This window comes from Engystomops pustulosus, chromosome 7 (genome assembly GCF_040894005.1).
Source record: "Engystomops pustulosus chromosome 7, aEngPut4.maternal, whole genome shotgun sequence".
Classification (NCBI taxonomy): domain Eukaryota; kingdom Metazoa; phylum Chordata; class Amphibia; order Anura; family Leptodactylidae; genus Engystomops; species Engystomops pustulosus.
Window position 1 is genome coordinate 28,943,765 of NC_092417.1, and position 19,427 is coordinate 28,963,191.

The 19,427-nt window shown below is 44.6% G+C and overlaps 2 protein-coding genes and 1 long non-coding RNA gene across 6 annotated transcripts in view; 2 read left to right on the forward strand and 1 right to left on the reverse strand.

Moving 5' to 3' along the window:
* The window catches only part of PALS1 (protein associated with LIN7 1, MAGUK p55 family member), a 38,685-nt gene extending 36,999 nt beyond the window's left edge, over positions 1–1,686 (forward strand). For both annotated transcript variants that reach the window (XM_072115228.1, XM_072115227.1), the window contains exon 14: positions 776–1,686. In XM_072115228.1, coding sequence (XP_071971329.1) covers positions 776–952 — 177 coding nt within the window. In that variant the 3' untranslated portion in view covers positions 953–1,686. The remainder of the gene's footprint in view (positions 1–775) is intronic.
* On the reverse strand, positions 1,050–10,358 carry LOC140069470 (uncharacterized). Its single transcript, XR_011848794.1, has 2 exons — positions 10,095–10,358; positions 1,050–1,916 (listed from the first exon to the last, which is right to left on the reverse strand). It is a non-coding gene; the product is annotated as an uncharacterized lncRNA (long non-coding RNA).
* A 17-nt stretch (positions 10,359–10,375) lies between these two features.
* Positions 10,376–17,564, forward strand: LOC140069468 (uncharacterized). 3 transcript variants are annotated; one of them, XM_072115230.1, is made up of 14 exons: positions 10,376–11,030; positions 11,167–11,207; positions 11,696–12,088; positions 12,531–12,569; positions 12,868–12,912; positions 13,046–13,105; positions 13,286–13,342; positions 14,113–14,148; positions 14,292–14,378; positions 14,748–14,990; positions 15,273–15,406; positions 15,492–15,653; positions 16,245–16,346; positions 16,462–17,564. In XM_072115230.1, the coding sequence occupies exons 3-9, from the start codon at positions 11,697–11,699 to the stop codon at positions 14,338–14,340; spliced, it is 678 nt and encodes a 225-aa protein (XP_071971331.1). In that variant the 5' UTR covers positions 10,376–11,030; positions 11,167–11,207; position 11,696; the 3' UTR covers positions 14,341–14,378; positions 14,748–14,990; positions 15,273–15,406; positions 15,492–15,653; positions 16,245–16,346; positions 16,462–17,564. The 3 variants fall into 3 exon arrangements, with proteins under 3 accessions (XP_071971331.1, XP_071971330.1, XP_071971332.1); XM_072115229.1 differs by having other exon boundaries at positions 10,383–11,030; positions 14,772–14,990; XM_072115231.1 differs by having other exon boundaries at positions 10,383–11,030; positions 14,772–14,984.
* Positions 17,565–19,427: the final 1,863 nt, after the last annotated feature.

The following is a 19,427-nucleotide window of genomic DNA, read 5'->3' on the forward strand; positions in this document are numbered from 1 at the left end:
TCCGAAAGCTCCAGTGCTGTCACTAGTTTTACATCACCAGAGTCTGATTGGCCACAGTGGGTCCCTTGACTTCCCACTAGTGTGGCCCAGCCGGTTGTTCTAGTGGACATACCGCAGCCACAATGATAGACTCCACCCACATAAAATCAACTTTATCATCTTACCTGGCATACAGATATATTTCTATTCAGTACTTTGTCATGTGACCAGGATGGTGTCATCGAAGGTTTTTTACCAACTAATATTTGCAAAAAATGTACCCCATGTATGTATCTGATCACATGAAATGACAGCATGCCTCCATGGACTTCTACTCCTCCCCATTCTCCATGGAGGCTGCTGTGATTTCATGTGATCAGATACATACATGGGGTTCATTTTTGCAAATGTTAGCGGGTAAAGGACCTTTGACACCACCCTGGTCACATGAAGCGCTTAATGGTGAGAAAGCGGCATTAGGAGGAGCTGCTGTACTCAGTTGAGCAAAATGCACCAAATGCCAAGTAGGATAACAAAGTTGATTTTTATGGGGGATGTGAGGGAAATGATTTTTAGCTAAAAGAAGGGTATCGGTTTATTAATGGGGCTCAATGGGAAACTGTCACTTGCTGTGTTTGTGAAAAATTTAGTGACCGGTTCCTGTTAACTAACTTGCTATAGCGGTAGGTGAGGATAGACATAGTCGCTCATCACTGTAGAAACAAACTTCTCGCCCTCTTGATATGTACATGTCAATGATCCTCACTCATTATTAACCCTTCTGTTTCCTGCGCAGCCGGAGGAGCTCCGAGACATCATCGAGAAAGCACGAGAAATGGAGCAGAATAACGGCCACTACTTTGACATGGCCATTGTGAACAGTGACCCAGACAAGGCCTATCAGGAACTCCTCCGACTCATCAACAAACTGGACACGGAGCCTCAGTGGGTCCCATCTTCCTGGCTGCGGTGAATTGATACCTGGGACAATCATGGTTGGGTACAATACACCTGCTGAATATTCAAGTGCTGAAGAACCAGTCTAGTTCTGTTTTTAATTTTGCAACATATGTTTGAGTTAGAGGGCCAGAAGATTGGCCCAAAGTAGTGAAGCACCTATTCAGGTTTAGTCTAGAAGCTGCACTCCCCCAGACCCTGCCGCCATCGGATGGGTCGGGATCCTGCACTGGGAGGTCCGGACGATGAGTGAGGTGACCACAACCCTGTAAGCCTGACACTTTCCCAGGACAAGTTTACAGGCGCCCAGTTATCTGCTCACAGTAGGTTGGAGAGTGCCGGCAGAGTTTGGATTTAACCTTTTAGTCACCAGATTGATCAAAACCAGCAATTCCCACTGGGCAGCTGTTCTAATGTATATGACCCTCAGATTAGCCCCCCCTCGGCGCTGTGAGATGTGACCGTGTTTTGCTGCACTTAGAAAAATCACTGGGATTTCTCCTACGTAACTGGATGTACAGATAAGAGATTGTGTTTTAGCAATATACTTTACTATACCTTTCACCCCCATCACACGCACACCGGAGGGCGCTATTTTTTACCGGAGAGAAGCTAGTTTTTAACGGTCTAGGATTTTCCGACATTCCATTTTCTAGTCGCACCTGATGCCAGCAGCGATTCCTGTTTTACAAGTTGCATTGAATGTAAACATATTCTGTTCTCTAAATAAACTTCGGTTACGCAGTTTCACAGGTGAATGTCGCGTTTCACATCCTTCTTCCACTGGAGGCGTCCGCCATGAGCACTGCCGTTCCCACATTGTACTTATTTACGAGGACTGGATTATCTGGGGTATAACTTTGTTCTGGAGCCGTGGTGAATGGGCCCAAATACATGGAATGTTCCATAGCCTTTACATTTGGTTCACGATGGGATCGTATTTGACACATTTTAAGTGGCTTCAGTTTTTCTGCTGTGCCCTAGTGTATAGCAGAACATACAGTTAGTGTTTGTCCCAGAATGGAAACTTAAAGGGGTTGTTCATTTTCAGCAAATAATATTGTTTGTGTAATGAAAAGTTATACAGTTTCCCAATATATTTTCTGTATTAAAATTTGGCACGAAGAGCTCCTAGTGCTAAATCAAACGGCTCCGATAACGCTAACTAATACCGCTGCGTTGTACAGTACTAAAGCCGGACCGCTCTCAAAGCAGTCCGGCGTATTCATGAGGGGGCGGTGACTGCCGCATGATCTATGGAGTGGGTGGAGTGCTCTGGAGAAGAGGCAGTGCCTCATACGGCCCCCTCATTAATACACCGGAGCGCGTTGAGAGCAGTCCGGCGTTAGTACTGTACATCGCAGCGGTGTGAGTGTTTTAGCACTAGTGCACTTTTTCAGCGTGACAGGTCCTCTTTAATTCATCAGTTTTCTAGATCTCTGCTTGCTGTCATTTTATAGGAAGCTTCATTATTTGCTTCCTGTGGATAACAACCGGTCCCTCCCTGGTCATGTGATGTCACACAGGTGAACGGCTCATTATCTCCCTGGTCATGTGATGTCAGACAGCTCCGATTACTCTCTGATATAATCAGCCAAGCATGTGTGTGACATCATATGACTAGTGGGATATAACGAGCCATGCACCAGTGTGACATCACGTGACCAGGTATATAACTAGCCGTGCACCTGTGTGACATCATATGACTAGTGGGATATAACGAGCCATGCACCAGTGTGACATCACGTGACCAGGGATATAACTAGCCGTGCACCTGTGTGACATCATATGACTAGTGGGATATAACGAGCCGTGCACCTGTGTGATGTCATATGCCTAAGGGAATGTAACAAGACGTACAGCTATGTGACATCACATGCCCAGGGGCAGCTTTATAAGCCACTGAAAGTAAACAGTGAAGCTTCCTACAGAATTACAGCAAGCAGAGATCTAGAAAACTATGAGGAATTGATGCGGAACATATATCAGAATTATTATGTATTGATTATTTGTTGAAAGTGGACCAACCCCATTAACCACCTATGACCTTTTACTGATCATCAGAACAAGGGTCCCGTGTTCTTCTTTGAGTAAATTGGTCATATACATTGACTAGTAAATAAATACACAACTAAATGGGGGCATAGGACCCCCCATTTTCATGGTCATTGAATCATCAGACTAAATAAAGAGACAACCCCTTTGTGCAGAACTCTCTCATCCTCCATTGGCCGAGTAAGGGGCCTGTTTGTGATGGGAACCTGCAAATATGAATTCTGGTTTAGAAATTTGGTACATATCCCTCTGTGGTGGGGGGAGGCCCTCTTTAATTGTTATTCTTCAGTGTTGACAACTTTTAGATGCAAAAGTGATCATCGGGTGGTAATTGATGAGCGAGTCTGAAATCCCCTGATGAGGAATTGGGACTATCCTCCATGCTTTACACTGCAGCCCTGCTCGCTCCATTTACCATATCACAGGACGATTACACACTACAGATCAAGTGAGGAAACCCAAAAATCAGAGAGAAACTGAGCCAAAGACTAGACAAGTATGATGTGTAATGGTTGCAGTATCACTTTATGATGGCGTATATCATCTCTGGAGGTCACACACTGGATATGAGGATGAGGAGGTTTATCATTATGTGTCTGAGAGCAGAACTGTGCTCGTTGTCCATTGGAACCAATCAGAGTTCAGCTTTCATTTTCCCACAGCTGTTTATGAAATGAAAGCTGAGCTCTGATTGGTGTTCGCGTCAAGAGCAGTTTTACCTCAGAAACTTCTGGTACATTTCCCCTCATGTATTATGAATCCTTCAGTATTACTTCACTGTACAGATATATATATGATACAGATTATACTGTATACTCCTAGACATAGGCTCCACACCACGTATTTGGTTATAGTGAAGGATATGTGTACACGTATGTGGGTTAAGTTACTTTTGTTTTATTTTTTATTTTTTTGAGTGCTTTGGATTTGCTTATTAAACTGAATGGTCTACGCCCCGTACAAACATGTATTTATTTCTTTGCCTTTTTTTTTTTTTCCAAGTGCACTGGGGATGTGTCCTCACACTGCTGTGTTCTTAGCTCTCTGCACTGAGCTCCTCTGCTCTGAGTAAAGGCTGTAGCTGTCTTCTCCTTGGTTAAAGAAGCAGTAACTCAGAGTAGAGTTCTCACCCACACAGTACTATAAGGTCGTGCCCCCAAGTCCAGCTACAATCCTTCTCCACTATACACAAAGGTTTGGTTACACGGCTCTCCAGGGTCAATGTCTAACACTGTCTGCAATTTTATAGTGTCGAAACCCATCATGATAAACCCGGGGACACTTACTCATCGTTCCAGTAATCATCTTATATTTGTTATCCGTGGCCTCCTTCCTTCTAACATCAACTTGTGTTTTCAAAGCCCCTTCGCGGTGTAGCTTCACAGGCTGTTACACTGTGAAGGAGCTCCCCCCTTCCACTGTACTCACTACTGCTGAGGTTACAGGAAGTGCAGGGGGGGGGGGGTTGAGGCTCAGACATGCTGCTGCAGTGTAACAGCCTTTGAAGCCAGAATACAGAGGGTTTCTGTAATACACCCATAACACTTTAGCATCATTAGCATAATTGTAAAAGTTGATGTAGAAGGAGTAGGTTGTGTGTCTGAATGTTTCTAGTCAATGTGAGGAATTTTGAGTGCAGCTCTGAAGTACTTTCATGCTGGAGCAGTACCAATTTATGCGTTGGATACATAGAGGACGTTTTTCCATTGAAATCTGAACCCATTTCGGGGTGGACATATGACCTGTTTATGGTCCGCAAGCCTTAGTTTTTTGTTGTAAGTGTGGAATCTGGTTTTTTGAGGTGGTTAACTTGAGGTAGTTCCTTAAAGGGGAGGGATGTGTCTGTTTTAGAGAACTCCCTTACATTAGAACTGTGTGTTGCGGTGTTCCTCTGTTATTCCTCCTGGTTTTGTACCAATGCGTTGACAATGGAGTGTTCCCATTCTCTTAAAGGGCATGTCCTTGTGAGCACTGGCTAGTATCCAGCTGAGCAGTGTGCGAGGGGCGTGGCCAAACGGTTTCCCCACGTTTCCAGGAGGAATAACAGGACCCATTGGTGGCTTCAGAATGTTATGTCAGGATGTATGATTTAGTAAGTGACTGATAGAAATCTTCATAATTTTTTATTCTGTGTCCTATGATGAGCACTTGGAGAGATCTCCCCATGACAACACTTCCCTACCAAATCCCAACGTTTGATTAAATAAATAGACCTGAACTGTAATACCACACACAACCTGCGGACAAGTGTGGCGCTCTTTATAGATTAAAAAGCAAGTTTTTCTAATCCTGGACAATCCCTTTAAGGTCTGGGTGTCGCTGTCTGTGTATATATTGCTATTGCTGACCGATTATTTTGTCGGGGTCCTATTATTTTCTTTTCTTGCAGAATTTACGTATTTCCACCATTTTTAGGGACTGGGGAGACACTGGATAATGAGAACTTGTACTTACACTGAATACTAGTAATTGGGTTGCGCCATTGATCAAGTGTGTGCAAAGAAAGGGCGGAGCAGTTACTTTTGGCATCCAATCAGCTTCCAGCTCTTTTTTTTTTTTCAGAGATCCTTTGCGGATGAGACACGATGTGTAATGTCTCAATGATATTTGCAGTCTTTGAACATTTAATACTTGTTAATATTTGCCATAAAGGTGAAAAAAATCAAGTTTTTAAGAATAATTTAAAAAATATGTATTTTTTTTTAAAGATATTATTGTTATTGCTGTGATATCCTTGTTATGACGCCCCCTTCTGGTACACCAGACTCATGTGGACAACACAGATGATGAAAAGCTTCATCTAGGGTATTAGGCCTTATTGACTAGACCTGGGAGGTGGGGCTTAGCTACTGAGCATGTGTGACCACCGGCACTACACCCATTAGGTGGTCGTTCTGTGAGGAAATATAAACTGCAGCAGGGGGCGCCATCATACGTATATTACCGCAATATCCAGACACAGGGGGGATTGTACATGTAGATCTGACTACTGGGGCATAACCCACCTGAAAATGAAAACATCCGATTCTGGCTAAGACGGAAAACGACGCCACCTACTGGAGATGGCAAAGCCTTAACCATTTTATCCTGAATTTTATATCTCATGTAATCTGCACAGCTCTGTACAAATGTAAGATTCTGTCCCGGATGTCAAATAAAATCTCTGCTGTACGTCTGAGCCGTTCTTTAAGATCCGTCGCATCACCAGAAGCGGGAGACTGATTGTCCGACTATATAGTGATGCATGCATGGAAGCACTTGGAAAGCAATGTTATGGGGCAGGATTGTTACAGTACAGGGGGTCCCCTACTTAAGAACACCCGACTTACATACGACCCCTAGTTACATACAGACCTCTGGATGTTGGTAATTACTGTACTTTATCCTTAGTCTACAATAATCAGCTGTAACAGTTATCACAGGTGTCTGTAATGAAGCTTTATTGTTACTCCTGGTTCTTATGACAATCCAACATTTCTAAAATCCAATTGTCACAGAGACCGGGTTACAATTACAAAATATACAGTTCTGACTTACATACAAATTCAACTTAAGAACAAACCTACAGACCCCATCTTGTATGTAACCCGGGGACTGCCTGTATTTCAGTGGATGCAAGGATTTGGTATGAGAAGAGCTGACTGCGCCTCTAAATAAAAGCATTAGGATAAGGCGAGTGGTGCAGAGTTATGGAGTCATGTGGTTTGTGTTAGAGTCCAATGGCCTCACTCTTAAAGGGGATTTTTAAGCATTGGTTTAGTCTGTGAGTTTTAAGCAGTTATTTTGGACACCGTGCCCCCTTAACTCACGTCAATGGGATCTGAGTCTGCGCTTTGTCTACTGGGTGGTGGACCTATCCTGTGGAAAACCCCTTTAAAGAAAATCTTCCATTATGATAAACCCAGGCTCCATGAGTGTGGTAATCTTCTTATATTTGTTATCCATGGCCTCCTCCCTTCTAAAAATCAACCTTTACAATTATGGTAATGAGGCTGAAGTACTCTGGGGGGTGTTTTTGCAGATTCACAGGCTGTTACAATGAGATGTCTCCCTCTCACCGTGCCTGTGTGACCTAGCAGCAGCATGATGTTATAGGGGGAAGACCTGCTCTGCTCGTTGTAACAGCCTATGAAGCTACAGCACAGAGGGGCTCTAGTAATTCATTAGTATAATTATAAAAGTTGAAGGAAGGAGGCCATAGATAACAAATATAAGAATATTCCCACAGTCACGGTGCCTGGATCTAGGAGTAAGTTATCATTCCACGTCATGGAGTCACATGAAGAGGATCATGCAGCGCTTACTCCGCTCAGCAGAGACTATGACACAGAGGTTGGTGTTTTGGGGTGCATAACATCCATATATGTATCGTATATACTGTATAAAACTATATAAACATATACACACCTATAGCCTCATGTTTCTAGCGCCCTCTAGTGTTAAACTTAACAAAGAAACACCCCTTTAAATGGTTTGGCCATGTGCAGTATTACAGCTTTATATAACAAGTCCCCTAATAAAAGGTGCTACTTTTTTCCAGCAAAAAAAAAAATAAATTCTGTCATAGGCAGAAAATTTTTCCATTGAGCAGAGACAACGTTGTATAGAGACTCAGATTTCATGCAATGTTTCATGGGTAAAAAAAAAACCATGCAAATTAACCAGTCCAAAATTGCTGATGGGTCGGGGTTTCTGTGACGTTGTGCTTCTTATGACCGGAGCAGCAATTCGAGTTTGCGGCGACTGCTGAGTTCATCTCTATGGCACTGATGGAGATAACTGAGCGCTGTACTCGGCAATCTTCGTCAGCACCATAGAGGAGATTAGAGCAGCTGGCGCATGCACGACTAGCTGCTCTGGTCATCCGGAGCGCAACAGGGGTACAATAGTCGCCCGTTTTTGAGATCCTCGGAGGTCTCTTTACTGAAACCCCTAACGAGTAGCTCGGACGACTGCGGGGACCACACAACAACAGCTTTGTAATGGTTTCACCAGTTATCAACTACTTATCTTGAGGACTGACCAGGAAAAAAGCCATTTCTGGCCAATCCCTTTAAGATTGGGTGATCTATTCTAGTTTGGCTCCACAGGGGTAGATATTGGAAGCGTCATGGTATCATTGGATTCAATATAAGATGCAAACTGATGATGATCACGAGGAGGCAGGGGTGTAACTTGAGCAGAGGATGAGGTCGCAACCGGGCCCAAGAGGCTTTGGGGGCCCATAAGGTCTCACTTTCCCATATGAGAAGACTATTACTATGAACCATACATTATTGTCGGGGACCCGGCACAAACTTTGCACTGGGGCCCATCAGCTTCTAGTTACGCCACAGCTAGGAGGGTCCTATAGAGGTGTCAGTAAAAGCCCCCTCACCTATAGAAGGATAACACTACAATAACACTGTATATAGATTCATTAGATTGTATTAATTTCATCTCCAAGGGATTGGCTGCGGTGTTGTTAGCTCCTCCCCCATGCAAGATGACATCACGCATATTAATTGGCTGCATTAACCAATCAGGGAGCAGCAGTCTGCTAGTGCTTGTGATGTCACGGAATGTTCCATTGGCCCCTCCCCTTACATTATGACATCACATGGTTATATAAGTAGCTGCGGAACTTTCACGCCTCTGAGGGTTTTTGTAGGTGTTTGAGGTAAGTTTGCTTTGTCCTCAGCTCCTGTTGTGTGTTGTCAGTGGAGGAGGGGGGTTGTTAAAATATAATGTATCACTACAAACTGTATCTTTTTGTCACTTTTCTAATGCCCCTTGCAAATGAGTGTGGCCCGGGTGAGCATACAGCCGGGTGCAGGTGGGGGAGGGGGAGTCCTATATTTTTCCATCTTACTGCCCAGCTCGGTTACATTGCGGTGCTACAGCGGGTGCTCACCGCACGGTGACACGGTGCGATAGACATCTATTGGGGCAGTGATGCGGCTACAAATTGTGCGCCCGTATCACCGGCCCCAATGCGTTTGTCTGCATGAGCCCTTAAAAGGGATTTCTGGGATTACATTTTTCTATATGGCCCTGGGGGGTTAATAAAATAATAACACATCCTCTCATTTAGTCGCTGTTTGTATCTAGAGACCGGCAGTGATGTGGTATCTATGGTCTCATGTCTGCTACAGGAGGAGTGTCAGGCTGTAGCAGGCGAGCGGCTAGCGATGTGACATCACTCCCGACCTCTGTATATACTACACACAGAGCTCAGTGGTGATGGGAGATTTTTTATTATTTTCTTTCCCCCACCCAGCCAACCCCGACCGATCTTACTACTTTGGAGAATTGTTCTGGTTGTTTCTCAGTAGATGTGTTATGCTTGGTTTTCCCCTTTGGTCTCCTGTACATGAATGTCTACATATCACAGACCACAAACACAGACAATAATCCACAGATCTGTTGTGTTGGTGCACTCAGGTCCAATGACAGGAGCTGATACTGCCTTGTGTAGCTATAGGACCTGCTCTGAGGTGCGGCTTATATTATACACAGGGTCATAAAAACCAGAGCCGTGTGTATGAGCCCATAGAAATACATGGGGCACAAACAATGTTCATGTACATGGGGCCTTATATAAATGTGATATGTAACTATTATTGAGGCAATATTCCCTGGAGGCTGGGCATGGCAATAGTGTCATGGTGCCAAATTTTATTAAGGAAAAGTGGGGAGAGGGGGGGGGGGTGTGCCATAGTTTTTCAAGTCCACAAAAAATGGATGGGTTTTTAAAGGAAACCTACCACTTGAAGAGGTAGGTGTTAGAAGGCAATACCGGAGCTTATTTTTGTTAGTGTTTTAAACCGCTGTATCGCAGTTTAAAACACTTTTTAAACTTTATGGCCGAAGCTGCTTTGGTGCACCATGCGCGCGACCCTCCTTCACCCCACCGCACCCCCATTATAAAGTATAATATAAATATGCTCCCTCATAGTGAATTGTAATATACAAAGATCCTTCACAATAAAAATATTAACCCCACAATAAATTCATTTTTTTATATAGAGGGTCCCGGGTCCCCCATAACCCCCCCCCCCCCTAGAAGTGAGCCCCCATTGTCCCTAATGTGTTTGATGTAAAATAAAATGACAAAGTTCAACCTTTTGACACTTCCATGATCTTCTTAGTACTGGAGCTGGTTCTGTTCTGGGTGATCACATAATATTACAGCACTGAGTCACATTGATGGAGAGAGGGGGCTCAGCTCCGGACCCCTGATGGGAGTATCACTTGTACTATAGTAATGGTGGCCCTGGCTGTAACAGGGAAAGGCTGAGCCCCTTATAAATGTGCGCTCGGGCCGCCTTCACCTGGACCTGACCATCATTGTATGTGGCTATGGCAGCCTGTACCTCATGTGTCCCTCCTTGGATCCCGTAGCAGTTGCTATGGCTACTATAGTGGTAGTAGTCGGCCTTGTGCTGATCTCCCATTACTTTCTAGTGCCGCTATTGATGGCCTATCCTCAGGACACTGCAGTCCCATACACTTTCAGGACACTGGCAACGCCGACTGCTGCAAGCACCAGGGGACAATGGCTTTGTGTTGGCTCCATCACTACTTGGGGCCTACTTATGGCAAACCCCCTTAAAATTGGGAGATGTATTCTGGCGTGGCTCCACTATTATAACCCGTATTTTGGTTTGATTGGTTTCAATATAATGGGGCTCATTTACTAAGGGTCTGTGGAATGCACAAACATCGGATATTCAGCCGATTACCATTTTGCGCCGCATTTAAAAGGGGATTGTGGCGCACACGCTATCGGATTTTGACGCATCGGCGCCGGCTTTCATGCGACAGAAATCGGGAGGCGGGCCGTCGGGGGTTCGACGGATTCGGACTGAGTGCTGGATTTAACATTTAAATTGAGTCGCAAGACACGCACTTACAAGCACCGGGAAGAAGAAGGTGAACTCCGGCAGACCTGAGCGAGGGAAGCGACACATGCAGGATCTCGGGCGCACGATGTTGGTGAATCACGCCGGACGTCATCTTCGTCGGACCGTCCGGATCGGGGATCGCTACAGGACTGGGTAAGTAAATTATGCCCCATTATGTGAAATTAAGCCCTATTATGTGAAATGATGTCCTCTCCTGTTCTGTCCTTGTCTTCTATCATGTCTCCTCCTTTTCAGTAATGGCCACTTCTTTACTTTTCATCTTTTACAGAGTTGGTGCTGGTTGGTGTTTTTTGAGTGAATTTATTTGCGGTAAGTCCATCTTTCCTATAAATGTACAATGTGTGTTAACTCTCATTATAGAGGAGCTCTATAGATAGATGGGGCCCAGTAGATGGATGAAGGGGGTGCTGGTGTATCTAATATAGAGGCAGATGATGTCACTGCTATGGGCTCCATGCAGAGAGGGGGGCCTAGCTCTGATCTATTTTCTTATACAATGTCAAAGTGTTTTCCTGCAGCCACCACTAGGGGGAGCTCACTGTATACCGCTGCCATTACCAAATGCATATACAATGAGTGTCCTGTAGTGGTGGCTGCCAGCTCTATATTAGGATAGATAGTTAGTAACTTACTATTCAAGAGGGAGAATAGGTTGTAGATTCTCAGTACAAGCTGATGATAGTTTTGGTAAATAAGACTTTTATACCCTTGTCCACAAATGTCTGATTTCTGTCATTTCTTTGTCTGTAGAGATCATAGTGTATGTCCACGCGACTTACTGTCTTATTTATTTACAGGATGGAGGACGACGAGGAGGTGATGGAGGAGACGTTGGTGGAGGTCTTTAACATCAGGGAGTTGGAGGACGAGTTGTGGGAGATGGCGGAGAGGAATAAGATCGGAGAGGAGGTGGAAGAGACGATGGTGGAGGCATTTAACATCAGCGAGTTTGAGGAGTTGGAGGAGGAGTTGTGGAGGATGGCGGAGAGTAAGATCGGAGAGGAGGTGGAGGAGACGATGGTGGAGGCGTTTAACAGCAGTGAGTTGGAGGAGATGGAGGAGGAGGTGATGAAGATGGCGGAGAATGGAAACATCGAGGAAGAGGAGGTGAAGGAGATGGCGACGAAAGGAAAGATCTGGTATGAGAGTGAGGAGGAAGAGGAGGAGGACGAGGATGCGGAGACCTTGCAGTAAGTAGATCACAGATCTTTATCATAAGACAAGTCATTGGGGAGATTTATCATGATTGGGCATCTCATGCACCAATCACAATACTCCCCCTCCCCCAGGCGTACGCTGTATTGGATATACTCAGAGGGTCCGGCCTTTAGTATATCCGGTGCACAATTGTGTGATATTTAATTCTTAATGCTCTAGCCCCGGGGTCTACATGCCGTGGATTTGTAGTAGAAGGAAAAAAAAATTCCTGACAAGCTGCGATTGATTTACCTAGAATTGGACAAATATAGTCTCACTCAGCAGAAAATCCCCAAAACTGGGCGGGGTACATAAGGGATGTGATTGGCTGTGTATATGGAAATACATGCGGTTATCATCTCGTATCCTGTCTATGAATGAGAATATCCTGAGCTGTATATACATATGTCATGTATCTTCTCTTTCCCCAAACAGGTGGTGGTGGCAAATCCTGGGATCCGAGGTCCCAATACGGTAATTACATGACACTTCTGTTACAAGGGCTTCATTCTGTTGTATGAGGTATATGAGGGCACAGGGGTCTAAATGAGGGCACAGGGGTCTAAATGAGGGCACAGGGGTCTAAATGAGGGCACAGGGGTCTAAATGAGGGCACAGGGGTCTAAATGAGGGCACAGGGGTTTATATGAGGGCACAGGGGTTTATATGAGGGCACACGGTTCTATATGAGGGCACAGGGGTTTATATGAGGATGTTTTTGGGTTTGTGACTTTGGCGCCAGCAGTAACCACTGATTTGTTTTCTATTTTAGGATAAGAAGAATGAAGCATGTTCCAGCTTTTGTCCTGGAAACCATGTAAGTCTATAACCCGGGCAAGGACACAGTGTCGGGGGGTCACAAACTTCCTTACCTTTATCCCATTCAGTTAGAGAGAAGACTATGGGACTGATTTATAATGGAGACCTCGTTTATTTTCTTTGTCTTATAGCGAAGAGGAAGATGAACCTGAGGAGGAGGAGGAGGTCGGGCCCAGTGTCCTGCCGATCCAGTAAGTATGGGCCCTAGAGAGGGCTACATGTTCCTGTTTGCAGTTCAAATAGGGGGGCACATACTTCCTGCCCTTCTCAGCGCCCACAGGACATGACCCAGGAGAATCTTACTGTACACAACCTGATAGCCGGGTCACTCGTCACATATGGATGATTTTTCTTTTTCATTTTTCCTTTAGGCCAAGACGCAGGTGGTGGACACCGAAGTGTCTGAGCAGTTGGAGCAGGAAGAAGACGTGAGTAACAGCTGACTTTCCCCCTACCTGTAGAGGGCACTAGGGGGCGCTCCCTGCATAGGAGTGTGAATCACTCCTAATTTAGGGCCATGTTTATACAGAGTTTGGTTGGTGCTGACTTAAAAATGGATTTTACCTGCGCTGCGCCTGCCGGAATATATCATGGGGCCACAGGCTCCATGATGGGGAACATCACACGCTGGCGCACTTAGAGCCAATCTATGATGCATATGCTCCATATCTAACAATCTCCCCCTAGTGGTGGCAGATTTACTAACCCGGTCCTGTCGCGATCCAGCGGCACGACGCTGGTTCGGGTTCTGCTGGGATTCACTAAGGTCGTGCGCCCTATGTCCACCTGGTGTCGCTGCTGCGCTGAAGTCTGACGGAATTCACCTCCTCCGTCTCGGTGTATGTGAGTGCTATTTTTGCAACACAATTTTTTTTTAAATTCCACGGTTTTTCCGAATTTGTTGGGTTTTCAGACGGCCACGGCCCCCGATTTCTGTCGCCTGAAAGCCGGCGCTGATGCGCCACAATCCAATCGCGTGCGCCAAAATCCCAGGGCAATTCGTCACAAATTGGAAAAATTCAGGAAACCAGGCGGAAAAACGCGATTCGGACCCTTAGTAAATGACCCCCATTGTGTTTTAATGCACTCTAAGGTGAATGGGAATGATGGTGGTGGTTGTACCCGGCACTATATTCCTCCTTTCTCTTTATCTATGCAGTGATGTTACTGATATCTGTTAATCTTTCTCCTTCTGCAGGAGAAGCAGCAGAGGAGGAGGGCAGAGGACTTCAAGGTAAATACATGACTCCGTACAATCCTCTTTACCCCCCCTCCTCTTCCCCTATAAGACCAAGTAGAGAGGATGGTCGAGGGTCTCCATATCAGGACCTAGCAGTCACTAATGTCAGCACAATGTCCTGGTGTTGTCTCCTGTAGATTCTTCAGATTCTTCCTGTGCTGCGGCGTTGCTGACCCCAGTGAATAGATGAATAGAGGACATCCAGGTCCTAAGCCTTGATCCTGGTAAGTGTGCACGTACCTGCCTCCAGCACATCATGCGAGGAGGTAGCTCCCCCCCTAAACTGCTCGCACATGTATTTATGAAGTGTTTGCGCCCGTTTTGTGTCGCAGCTGCACTGCATCCACTGCAACACAAAACTGTGCATCTAAAGGGGCGTTCATTGCCGATTCACAGCATATTTATGTTGAAAGTTTGACATAAATGTCACTCACGGCCATTAAGCTGAATGCACCAAAAAGAAGACTGGTGCCCTCAGCTTAAGCCCAATTGGCAAATGCAGTTTGCACCACATTATTGTAGATGGTCAGTCTCCATAATCTGGCATATTCTGCACACTTGCAGCTTGCCTCACTAATTATAACTGTGGGCAGTTTTGTTTTCCCTACACCTCATAGATATTGGTGATGCTGTGTGAACACGAGCAATCTGTGCAGGAGAGGTTCGCCTTTCAAAGTACTGACTCCAATCGATGACCCGGGCACACCTGTACCTGAAGACCCGGGCTCACCTGTACCTGAAGACCCGGCACACATGGCAAACAATGAGAGAACAGACTGAAATGGGCGCAGAGATGTTCAAAATAAACAAAGCCTACCTGTGATATAAAGGTGAAGGTATGTGCCTGTTATACAGGTGTTGGGAGTATGTTACAGTGATAAGGGTGTTGGGAGTATGTTACAGTGATAAGGGTGTTGGGGGTATGTACCTGTGTATGGGTATAGGTTGGTACAAGCACCTTAAATAGCAAACTGGGGTCTCTCATAACCCAAATAGTTGCATGGTCATAAGTTTTACAGGAGGGGAAGTGGTGATGGTAAGGAGACTGTATAAAACCTCAATATTCTTAGTAGTGTTAATGTTAACCTTCCCTGTGTCATCCTCCATGTCTTTTACAGTTTTCCACCACCAGCAGCTCAAGATACACATTTTAAACTACATCCATGATCAGGAGACCACTGAACCTACCTTCTCAGTCACCCTGGTTGGAACCATGAATGATGAATGACTCCATCCATCTGTCCCTGACTGTGTAAGTAATGACTGGATCCATTGTGCCGCCATATACAAGCTCCATCTTATGTCTGACGTTCAACTACAACTTCATCTGTTTTTAGACCCAAGCAGTTTGGATAAAGTTTCACTAGCACTTTCTTGGTGCACAATGAAGAAGAATTTAGCAGACAACCCTGGTAAATTTCTGGAGCTCAGTTATTGGTTTGGGTCCAAGGGCACTGATGAAGAGCTACAAATCCGTCATATCCGGGTGAGAAACTTAAGTGAGTATCCTGGTGATGTTCGGGTCAGAGATTGGAAAAACAAGAGTTAGTTGTCCCTTGTTTATCCACCAATCCAGTCCAGATACTACCTGCCCCCCCAGTATACTTGCATGATAATCTCCCATTGGACCATGGCAGTTTATTGGTTGGGGTTCTCCTGTACAATAGTTTGGGGGTACTATATAGTGGTGGAAATCCACGGTCCTCTAAGGTATATTACATAGTGGTTATTTCTTTGCTAAAATTGGGCCATGGGTCGGCAGTAGATGAATCTCTCTCAATCCACTTCACTATAGAGGAGCCTTTCATGCACAGTGGATAAAGCTTTGTTAATCTGGAAGTCATTCCCTTAGATCCACAGGCACTGGGTTTGAGGGGTGGAGGCCACTGCCAAACACCTTGTATTCCTCACATTAGATGGGCCTCAATTTCAACCATATTAAAACTAATTTGTATGGACACTTCAAGAGGACAAACTAGACGTCCCAACTAGAGTAGACATTGCTTCACGTCTTCAATCTTGGACTGTACGGTGAATGACCCTCTTTATTAAGAATTTAACTTTTTTGTACATTTTTTTTTATTTTTTAGGTTTACATCAGTTCTGAAGGATTTAAATCAAAGTCAAAGAACTCCGACTGGTGAAAACATTCAAAAATCTATAGGTGTCTGGGAAGTCAAGAGTCGGAAACGGTAAGACATCGTTGTATCTTTCTTCAAGGGCCCTACCAAGAAATGTGATTATATAATAACCAAAGGTCCAGACTTTAAGCCAATCATTGACTCTGACTTGTGTTCTTTCCACCAGGCGGAACTTGTAATATGGTGGATCCATCACACGGGTTCCGCAGACCAAACCAAGCAGGTCTCTACATGGAGAAGTCCATCTATGAAGCACTGAAGCCTATGCTACTTATACTAAATGGTCCTTTTATAGGTGGACCATCAGACGGCCATGTGCGGCTATGACTTAGTGAGGGCCGTATCTATCCGCTGTAATCATTTCAAGAAGTTTACATTCCCCTCCCCTCCCAATATGTGAACTGTCATAATGAAGGATGTACTGTACAACCATTTAACACCTCCCCATCCTCCACCTTAATTCCTCCTTACCCTCCTGCGCTATACATTGTATATGTCAATCTAGAGATGTATATCTATACTTTTATACGGTGGGACCTGTGGCGTGGTTCTTTTTGTTTATAATAGTTCAGTTATTAACTTTGCATACAAAGAACCAGTTGTCACTATTTTCTATCGAGAGCCCAGTCACATGGTGAACCATCCAGTAGGTTTTTCTACCTCCTCCTCCTCTTCCTTCAGTGTCCACTTCAATTACTAAAAGTGACAAGATGGACTTCAAGAAGCCATTTCTTCCTCTTTGCATTTCCATTCTCTTCCACCATCGGTGGTGACCCATCTTGGTATCAAAAAGTGTTGGGTCACAGGTCAGATGTTTTGTTGCTTTGGCTTGACTTTAGAATATGAGCTGAACCTTTCATTTCCTCTTCTCCCCTCCTCTACCAGAGTATTGTGCAGCGCGGTGTCCATTCCACCAAGATCGGAGATGGGAAAAGTGAAATATAATAGTCTCTGAGCTCCTCAGTAGTCTGTGACCTTGGAGGGCATTCCCCAGTGCAGTAATGTGGTCCAACTCCCATGATGCTTGTCTTTGATCAAGGGGGCACATACTGTGACATGATAACATAAGCGGGGGGGTTCCCTTAGGAAGTTCTTAGGTCAAATGTAGCCTTTCCAACTAAGTTACTGTATAGTCCTCTATAGCGCCTCTCCTGGATAGTTCATGTATGAGATATTTGTATGTACAATGAATTTGCTGTGTCCTATATATTCTGTACTTCATTTCGTGGCCTTATTTAAAAGAATAATAAATATAAATTTAGGTCAGAACATTGTGTGCGTTTCCTTATTTATTTTTTTTGGCTTCGGACCAGTAACGTAATTTGAAGCTGCGGGACCCCAATGCAAATCTTTATCAGACCCCCCAGAACTCTATAGAACTTCACACCTTAAGGCACCCTAAAGCTGGGCAGCCTAATGCAGAGAGCCATGAAGTGTTAGGATACCCCCCAGTGCACTTGGAGAAGTATACAATGCTTCTATGCAGATATTGGTACCATAGTTGCAGAACCCTATAGTAGTTACCCCTTACTTGATTAACACAAATGAATGTCACTTAGGAGGTGGAGATGTAAAAAAAGTTTTTTACCCCCCTTACGTACAGATGACCAAACAGGTATATCATATACAGCCCCTCCCCTCAGTTATATAAGGCCTTCCTGAACAAATGACCCCCCCCCTCAGGTATATCCTATACAGTACCCTTCTGAGTTATTTACAGTGCCCATGTACAGATGACCCCCAAAGTATATCACATTTTGGAGTCAGACCCCAATACAGGCGGTCCCCTACTTAAGGAATGACCTCTGCTGAAGCTCCCTGAATGCTTTACTACAGTCCTAGACTGCAATAATCAGCTTCAAAGTGTCTGTAATGAAGCTTTATTGATATTCCTTGTTCCCGTTGCAGCAAAAAAAATTTGAAACTCAAATTGTCACTGGGGCACAAAAAATAATTTGTCTAGAGCTACAATTATATAATATACAGTTTCGACTTACATACAAATTCAACTTAAGAACAAACCTATGGACCCTGTCTTCTACTTAACCCGAGGACTTCCTGTAATCAGATTGTTATCCTCTCCTGTCAATAGGGGATGAAGATGGTAAAACTTGGCACAACCCCTCAAATACTTAAAGGGGTCATCAGTTAACGTTCCACAAATAATTGATATTGTTTGTGTAATGAAAAATTATATAATTTTCCAATATACTTTCTGTATCAATTTCACGTGGTCATTCTACAGGAAGCCTTATTATTTACCTCCTGTGGATAGACACCAGTCCCTGGTCATGTGATGGCTCGTTATATGTGTGACCATGTGATATCACAAAGGTGCACAGTTCATTATATCCCTGGTCATGTGATGTCACACAGGTGCACAGCTCATTATATCCCTTGTCATGTGATGTCACACAGGTGCATGGCTCATTATATCCCTGGTCATGTGAAGTCACACAGGTGCACGGCTCATTATATCTCTGGTCATGTGATGTCACACAGGTGCATGGCTCATTATATCCCTGGTCATGTGATGTCACACAGGTGCACGGCTCATTATATCCCTTGTCATGTGATGTCACACAGGTGCACGGCTCGTTATATGTGTGGTCATGTGATATCACAAAGGTGCACAGTTCATTATATCCCTTGTCATGTGATGTCACACAGGTGTATGGCTCGTTATACCCCTGGTCATGTGATGTCACACAGGTGCATGGCTCATTATATCCCTGGTCATGTGATGTCACACAGGTGCATGGCTCATTATATCCCTGGTCATGTGATGTCACACAGGTGCACGGCTCATTATATCCCTTGTCATGTGATGTCACACAGGTGTATGGCTCGTTATACCCCTGGTCATGTGATGTCACACAGGTGCACGGCTCATTATATCCCTTGTCATGTGATGTCACACAGGTGTATGGCTCGTTATACCCCTGGTACTGATTGGTGTCTGTGATATGACGAAATGTCTAGTACAAGTGTCGACCTTGTTCTCTAGTCTCTAGTGATCTGCTGTACTCAGGAGGTATCAGATTACATAGAAGTCTATGGAGAGGAGGAGGGAGGAGTCACAGCACCTAGGTCTCCCCCTCCAGACTAGAGGTTGACTGCAAACTACAGATA